This window comes from Prionailurus bengalensis, chromosome E2 (assembly GCF_016509475.1).
Source record: "Prionailurus bengalensis isolate Pbe53 chromosome E2, Fcat_Pben_1.1_paternal_pri, whole genome shotgun sequence".
Lineage (NCBI taxonomy): Eukaryota > Metazoa > Chordata > Mammalia > Carnivora > Felidae > Prionailurus > Prionailurus bengalensis.
The window spans coordinates 1,500,436-1,509,165 of NC_057352.1; the positions used below are offsets into that span (position 1 = coordinate 1,500,436).

The following is an 8,730-nucleotide window of genomic DNA, read 5'->3' on the forward strand; positions in this document are numbered from 1 at the left end:
TGTCACATAGGACACCACCAAACCAAAGGGACCAGATTATAGGCAGCATGTATAGTGGTACTGTTGCTGAGGAGCCGATTCAAGCCTGGATCTGAGTGGTTTTACATTCTTGCAAATGGACCCTAGGGAGGGAAAGATTAAGTGGAAATTTCCATGCCTCACAGGAACCAGGAAGGTAGTGAAACTCTCATACACTGATGGTAGGAAATATGAAAAGAAATAACCATTTCACATCAGTTTGGCAATTTCTTAAAAAGTTAAACATTTACCTACCCTATGCTTCAAGCATTGCACTCAGAGGAACTAACACAAGAGAAATGAAACATGTATCTGTATAAAGATTTATACGTGAATTTTCATAGCAGCTTTATTTGTAACAGCCCAAACCTGGAAACCCAGATGTCAATTAACAGAGGAACAGAACGTCAGACAGCAGTAGATTCACACCAGAGAATACTACTCAGCAGTGAAAGAATAAACTATTTTTTTGAATCTCTAATTATGCAGCATATATGAAACCAGAAAAATTCCAATCATCTAGAATTCTAGAAAATGTAGTCTATTGTAAAGGAAAGTAAACTCAGGTTTGCCCAAAGAGCCAGAGAGGGCAGGGAAAGAGATTAATAACAAGCAGGAGTTAAATATGTGTGGGACTTATGTTTATTATCACAATTACGATGATTTCATGGATTATACTTGTCAAAAACTTATTTATTTATTTATTTATTTTATTTTTTTAATGTTTATTTATTCTGGAGAGAGAAAGAGAGACAGAGCATGACCAGGGGAGGCGCAGAGAGTGAGGGAGACACAGAATTTGAAGCAGGCTCCAGGCTCTGAGCTGTCAGCACAGAGCCTGACGCAGAGCTCGAACTCATGAACCATGAGATCGTGACCTGAGTGGAAGCCGGAGGCTTAACCGACTGAGCCACTCAGGTGCCCCGTCAAAAACTTATTTATACACTTTAAATACGTGCAATTTACTTCATGTGCAATAACTTAATGGTTAAGCAATCATTCAAAATAAAGTACGGATCTCCCCCTCTTCATAAAAAATCAGGTTTGTCAACCCTCTATTATCTCCATCACCTCCTCTTTTTTTTTTTTTAATGTTATATTTGAGAGAGCGAGCAACCATGGGGGAAGGGCAAAGAGAGAGAGAAAGAGAGAATCCCAAGCAGGCTTTGTGCTGTTACAGCAGAGCCCGACATGGTGCTCAAACTCATGAACTGTGAGATCATAACCTGAGCTGAAATCAAGTGTCAGATGCTTAACTGACTGAGCCACCCAGGTGCCCCACCCATCACTCTCTGCTAACGCTTTAGGAGGAATGCCTTACCTCAGGAATAGCAAATACTGTTGAGCAATGAAGGATGTTTCCGCCTTAGTCTTCTAAGGTCAACAGCCCAGAAAGCCACAAGAATCCACAAAACCTTTATTTTCTATGCAAATGACCTCAGCTACTCAAGACACACAGGCCCGAAGGTACGTGCCCGCCCAACACAGCCAAGCCACAGTCACTGCAGTAGCTATGGGTACACTTTTAGAAGAGGCACGGTCCACCTGTTCGCTGCAGGCTCTACCTCTCCCTGTCAACGCAATGTCTGTGCACCAATGATGGTATTCCCTGGGCCCTACAGCTTTAAGATCAGTGACACTACTTTACAAAACTCTAGACATCAGGGCACGTGGCTCCTCTGAAGGACCTGGGGAAGACAACTCCTCTTTACCATGAGGTCATCACAGAATATGCGCCATAAGCAAAGAAACTAGTCCCGGAAGCACCGGATACTGTCACCAGTGCCTGCTCGTCAACGTGACCTCTGGGCCTGCAAAAAGACCTTGGCATTCAGGCTGCCAATCAGTTGTACAAAGCCTACAGTCTTTCCTTGGAGGCCATGGGCAACAGTGCGAACTAGGCCCGAAATGAAGAGCTGTCCTCTGCCATTACACGGTCTCTTCTGAGGCGCACCAAAGTTTAGGACTCCCACACAAGCTGTTCACCCCTGCATGTTTTCAAAGCACCTGTTAGTGAATACAATCCCCAAGACAAAAGGTGGCTTGAACAATAAGGCCTTTTTTACTGCACAAACCATAGCAAGGTGAACCCGTGTACGGTTGGTGACATGGAGACTGGAAAATCCATCACAAGTGTCATGAAAACAATGTCCATGAAGACAAATTTCCTCTTCAAGTCACCAACAGAACACAAATAAGGTCTTTTGGGAGAAAACTGGGTCAAGAATGTGACGAATTAAAAAGAAGGTAATGATGTCCCCCTAAAGGCTCAAGTTGCTCATTTTCTCCAGAGAAATCAGAGGTCTACTTCCGTAAATACCACGGGAGCCTGGGCATTTCAGACAGTAGAGTTCAGAGGACTTACACCACAGAAACTGGCAGTGACACAATCTCGGCAAGGGCCCCACCCAGGTTAGGAAGAGTGGCTCCTGGAAGCTTCCCACATACCTGGAATATACAGGGAATCTTCCCTGTGGTGTTTTAAGATGCAGGAGTTCAACTTCAGGAAGATGTCTCCTTCACGAAGGCTCTCCTCCAATGTCTTTATATCAAACAGGTAAACAGCCTGTTCCCTACACAGCCATGGCTTTGCTCTGTGTGAACTTCCCGGTGCCTGATGAGGGGAGACTTTTGGCTGAAGGCTTTCCCACATTCACTGCACTCAATGAGGTCTTTCTTCAGTGTGGACTTTTTTGTGTCAAATGAGGTCACATCTCTGGCTGAAGGCTTTCTCACATTCAGTGCACTCATAAAACCCACCTGCACTGTGAACATTCTGGTGCTCAATCAGAGCAGGCCGCTGACTGAAGACTTTCCCACATTTGCTGCATGTATAGACTTCCTGTGTGGTGGTGAATGAGGTTAGGCCTTCGGCTGAAACCTTTTGCGCATTGGTTGCACTCATGAGGCCGTTCTCGGGTATGAATTTTTTGGTGTTGAGCAAACTGGGTGTCACTGAAGAATTCCCCATGATCCCTGCACTCGGGAGCCCTGTCTCTAGCGTGAACTCTGTTGTGTTGAATGAGGTAGGACTTGCGGGTTAAGGATTTCCCACATATCCTGCACTCATAACGTCTTTCTCTAGTGTGAACTCTCTGGTGTTGAGTGAGTCCAAAACTTTGGCTAAAAAGTTTCCCACACTCCTTGCACTCATAAGGCCTTTCTCCAGTGTGAATTCTACGGTGTTTAATGAGGCAGGAGTTGTCAGTAAAACATTTTCCACATTCACCACACTTATAAGGCCTCACTCCAGTGTGAACTCTCTGATGTTTAATGAGGCTGGAGCTATGTCTAAAGAATTTCCCACATTCACTGCACCCATAAGGCTTTTCTCCAGTGTGAATTCTCTCATGTACAGTAAGGGTAGACTTTTGGCCAAAGAATTTTCCACATCTGCTGCACTTGTAAGGCTTTTCCCCAGTGTGAGTTCTTTGGTGCTGAATGAAACCGAAGATATTGGTGAAGAATTTTCCACATTCATTACATTTATAGGGCATTTCTCCAGTGTGGACTTTCTGATGCTGCAAGAGGTTAAACCTTCGGGTGAAGGATTTCCCACATTCACTGCATTTGTAAGGCTTTTCTTGGGCATGGACACTCTGGTGTTGAGCAAGAGAGTATTTGTGGCTGAAGGCTTTCTTGCCTTCACACCAACTGTGATGGCTTTTCCCACTGTGAACAGCTTCCCCACACATGGTGCTACTGTGAGCTTTCCGTCCATCATGACTGGCCTGGTGCTGGTGCTCGCCTGAACCGGTGAGGAAGTCCTTGTCGACCTCCCCACAGGTGAAGGACTCCCCTGGCACATGGAACCTGCAGCTCTTCACAAGTGAAGCCCTTTTCAGGGGTTTCTCTACACTGTGCTGCTTCCCGTGCTGGTGAAGGTTTGCAATGAAACTGGTCCGTCTCCCACATGTGCCAGGTCTCAGCTGGGAATGTGTTCTCTGATGCAGAGCCACACCCAAAATGTCTTTCAGGACCAGACCACATATCTCACAGGGGTGTGCCTTCTGGGGATCTGGGCTTGCCTGGTGAGTCCTAACCTGCGACGCTCCTACAAAAGCGCTCTGCTCAGAAGGTGCCTCCCCATCCCCTGCTCCATGCCAACAACCTGCAAGCAGAGAAATTCTAGTGAAGCACACAGACGCAGTAATGGGAAGAGGCAGCACCATCATTAACGTGTGTCCAATACACCAGTGGATGAGTTGATGGCACTGTTTCTGGGACAAAGGAGTTGGGGTCAGGGTCAAGAAGCTGCTTCTAAAGGTCACACAGTGGGGAGGCCTCACCAGGTGAAGAACACATGGTGGGGGCATGGCACAGGGAGGAGCAGTAGGATCCACAGCTCACTCCTCTGCTAATGGCTCTCGGTAAATCCTTGCCCGTAACTGTGCAGAAGGGCGCACCTGGGCCCAGGAAAACCAAGTGTAAGACAGCTGGTGTTTAAGAACCACATGAGGATACGTGCACACCCCACGATATGGTATGTACAGGCCGACGTGACAGAGTGCTGCAAGGGAAGCAATAAGAGAGGGGCTCAGAGAAGGGGGAATGAACCAAATTCAGAGCAGAAATGACAACTCAGCAAGTGTCAAGAATGGGGAAGGAAGTAGAAATGAGGTGGCCAGTGGCACCAGGACTTGAGCGGACTAGGACAGGTTTCTGGTATCATCTGAACACAGCCCTGATCAGCCCATCTTGTCATGGCTGGAGTCACGTTGATCCTGCGAAGCACCCAGGCCTCTCCTCCCTAACCTGGGGTTCAGGAACTAAACAGGACCTGCACAATTCAAGTCCTAAGGGAAAGGCAGGATAGATGAGTGGTCCGCACAGGCCCAGAGCAACTAAACACATAGGAGACCACAGGAAAGAAAATTAGTATTACCAAAACAATCCTCAGAGGAGGACCCTGCAAGAACTGCCATAGTCCCTGTGAGAACTGACCATGGCAGTGTCCACAGTTCCTGGCACAGGCAGGGACAAGGGAATGTCCTCACTTACAGGAAGTGGGCAAAACCTGGGGCAGGAAGGTGGTGTGGATTTGGACAGAGTCAGCCAGACAGTGAAAGGGCAAGCAAGGTGGAAACCAGTAGCATAACTGCAAGACTACTGGTCACGTGAATCCTTCCCAGTGAGGCCCTGGGGCAGTGCACTCAGCCCAACCCTAACAACAGGTAACCGAGAAATGGGGAAGGAAGCAGCACCCATGTTTCTGATGGGACAAGTACCCAGCTACCCCTGGGATAAAAACAGAAAAGCAGAGCTTAGCCCAGGTCCCTGGGGTAGGAATGAGGGCCTTACCTAGGGAGGTCACAAGTGCAAAGTTCTCCAGCATCACATTGTGGAATAGCCATCTCTGAGCCTCATCGAGGAGACCCCATTCCTCCCAAGAGAAGTACATGGCCACGTCTTCAAATGTCACACTGTCCTGTCAGGATGGAGACAGATGAAACCACAAATAGCCCCTCTCCCAAAGATCCACAGTCTCTTCCCCCAACAAAACCACCCCATTAGGGGCGCCTAGGTGGCTCAATCGGTTAAGTGTCTGACTTTGGCTCAGGTCGTGACCTCATGGTTTGTGAGTTTGAGCCCCATGTTGGCTTCTGTGCTGACAGCTCGGAGCCTGGAACCTGCTTCAGATTCTGTGTCTCCCTCTCTCTGCCCCTCCCCCGCTCACACACTGTCTCTCTCTCTCTCTCAAATATAAACAAACAAAAAAAACTTAAAAAACCCTATCCCATGGGCACCACTGGTGCTCTCTCCTCATGGTCCCTAATTGCTGTTCAGCCCTCAGCAACCACAGCAGATCATCAGATAAACACCATCTAAACTCTGGGCCTGGCACACAGGGCCCCACTCCTCCTGCCAATACCCCTGTTGTCCTCTAGACTGTGCATCCCAGACAACCAAATCTGGGCGTTCCCTTCAAGCTTAAGTCCTCAATATCAGGACCCTGGGGCCATTAGTTCACACTCCCTCCTCACAGGCACATTACTCTGTAGACTGCACCTCTTTTACATCTCTGGAGCCCACAGATGCGTTCCCTCCACCACCACAACTACCTCCCTGCCCCACAGCACAGGCTTCCCCCTGGACTCTCCCCTCATCACTTGGCACAAGGCATCACAAGACACTGCTTGCTGAGCAAACTCAAGTAGGATCCAGAACTACTCAATCTCTGATGGCTTCTACTATTAAGCACAGTCCAGAATCCTGCTGGGAAAGCCTCCCCTTCATAGGGAGAAAGCTAGCTCTGTTCTTTGCTTCAACCTCACCAACCAGAACCACACCCACATCTCAGATATCCCCTTGTGTGCTGCCCATCCTGTCCCCTCCAGTCGCACCTAAACCTTATTCAAAACCCAGCCCCAGGGGCGCCTGGGTGGCGCAGTCGGTTGAGCGTCCGACTTCAGCCAGGTCACAATCTCGCGGTCCGGGAGTTCGAGCCCCGCGTCAGGCTCTGGGCTGATGGCTCGGAGCCTGGAGCCTGTTTCCGACTCTGTGTCTCCCTCTCTCTCTGCCCCTCCCCCGTTCATGCTCTGTCTCTCTCTGTCCCAAAAATAAATAAACGTTGAAAAAAAAAAATTAAAAAAAAAAAAAACAAAAAAACAAAACCCAGCCCCAGTGCTCTTCTACCCTAGGCCTAATAACTCACAGATGACCACAGTGGACTCTGAAATAACCCACCATCCTGACTGAAACATCTCATGTCCCACCCAAGGGTCAACACGAAATCCTGGGGAATCCACAGAAAGGAGAAAAAGCACCAGTTCCAGCCTCAATTACTCCTGTGCCTCCACATGCTTCTCATGTCCACTTCTCTCTTGGAAACCTTGGTAACCTGCCAGATCATCCTTCTTGCCCACACCCTCCTCATGGCCACTTTTCTCCCTCCCCTATGTCTCCAACACCGACTACCTTCAACAAGGTGCCCAAGCAAGAGACCCAGTTCTTGGCCCACACCATCCTCTTGGACGGTTAAGAGTACCACCACTGAGACTTGAAAATCCCCCCTCCTCAGTGTAAACCACAGCTCCGCCTAGGCTGACACAGCAGCAATCACCTGCGGGATAGCTCCAGCCTGATACCTGCCCCCCACCACCAAAGCGTGCGTGCAACTGCCCACTTAATGCCTCTACTCAGCGGTCTCTGAAACATCTCAGGCTGCATACGGCTGAAACAAACCTCCTGATATCCCCACTGAACACTGTTTCCACCACTGACCACCTCATCTCCATTGACGGAGCTTCCAGCCTTCCAGCTGCTGAGACCAAAAACTTTAGGGTCGTCCCTGATTCCTTCCTTTCTCTCCTTCACTTTTCACAACCGAAAGTCTAGTTGGCCCTACTTTAAAAAAATGAATCCAGAATCCAACCATTTCTCCCACCTCGAGGGCCACTGTTTACATCTGATAACACTCAACTAGCCAGCCTATTACAGTAGCATTCTTCTGGGTCATCCTTCTCCCTCCCTTATCCCAGCATCTGTCCTCCACTGTGCAGCCAGATGAAGCCTGTTAAGACCTAGATACGATCGGGGCGCCTGGGTGGCTCAGTCGGTTAAGTGTCCGACTTCAGCTCAGGTCACGATCTCGCGGTCCGTGAGTTCAAGCCCGGCGTCAGGCTCTGGGCTGATGGCTCAGAGCCTGGAGCCTGTTTCCGATTCTGTGTCTCCCTCTCTCTCTGCCCCTCCCCCATTCATGCTCTGTCTCTCTCTGTCCCCAAAATAAATAAACGTTAAAAAAAAAAAAAAAAAAAAGACCTGGATACGATCACCTGACTCTTTTTTTTTTTTTTTAAAGCAGTAGCCCTGGCCCATTTCAGAATGGCTATTTTTTTTTTTAATGTTTATTTATTTTTCAGAGAGACAGAGACAGAGACAGAGAGTGAGTCAGGGAAGGGCAGAGAGAGAGGGAGACACAGAATCCGAAGCAGGTGCTGGGTTCTGAGCTGTCAGCACAGAGCCTGACACAGGGCTCAAACAAACTGCCAGATCATGACCTGAACCGAAGTCAGACGCTTAACCAACTGAGCCACCCGGGCGCCCCAAGATCACTTTGCTCTTCATCAACCTCCTATTGCCTCCAGAATAGACACCTGACCTCAAAGGCAACCATTCCAGTCCTGCCTCCTGTCCCCTTGCTTCCATGAGGGAAAAAAAGGAAACCTTCAGTTCCCTGGATGTTCTCAGCTAAATTACGCCTCCAAGTATTTGCAAGTATTAGTACCTGTTCCTAGGATAACTTTCCACACCTCTTTCAACTGGTTGCCAGAAACAAGAACCCCTCAGGACGCCATGTTCAGGGTTTCTCCAAGGTCCCCTAGACCCAAGACCTGGAAGAATGGCAGGCAGAGTCCCAGGACACCTTAACCCCGGGACGGAGACTCCCTCCACTGACCTGTATTGGCCTCATGAGCATTTCTTCACCCACAGAAACCTGTGAAGAGAGGCAGGCCTTAGAGGAAGGTAACCATGGCCAGACTCCTTGGGCTCAGATCACCCTGTACCCCTGCCCCGCTCAAGGGCCAGGTGACCTCAGCTGTCAAACCCTTGTGCCTGAGTGAGACTCTTACCAGGGGTGTGACCTTGCTCAAAATGAAACCTCCCGGCGCCCCACTGTCCTCATCAACCCGCTTCCAATCTATTCTCTTTAAGAGCAACCTTTGGGAAACGTTTACTTATTATTGTTATTATTATTATTATTATTATTAT

General features: G+C 48.7%; 1 protein-coding gene across 1 annotated transcript; it reads right to left on the minus strand.

Moving 5' to 3' along the window:
- Positions 1 to 341: 341 nt before the first annotated feature.
- On the minus strand, positions 342 to 5,444 carry LOC122493700 (zinc finger protein 501-like). The gene is made up of 2 exons (XM_043598224.1): positions 5,320 to 5,444; positions 342 to 4,129 (listed from the first exon to the last, which is right to left on the minus strand). Exons 1-2 carry the CDS (start codon positions 5,417 to 5,419, stop codon positions 2,802 to 2,804), a joined length of 1,428 nt encoding a protein of 475 aa, XP_043454159.1. The 5' UTR covers positions 5,420 to 5,444; the 3' UTR covers positions 342 to 2,801.
- Between the last annotated feature and the right edge of the window lie 3,286 nt (positions 5,445 to 8,730).

Coding starts and splice junctions, on each gene's coding strand:
- LOC122493700 (XM_043598224.1), bottom strand. CDS start 5,419: ATGTACTTCTCTTGGGAGGAATGGGGTCTCCTCGATGAGGCTCAGAGA. Junction 4,130..5,319: donor TGCACTTGTGACCTCCCTAG/GTAAGGCCCTCA, acceptor CTCTGCTTGCAG/GTTGTTGGCATGGAGCAGGG.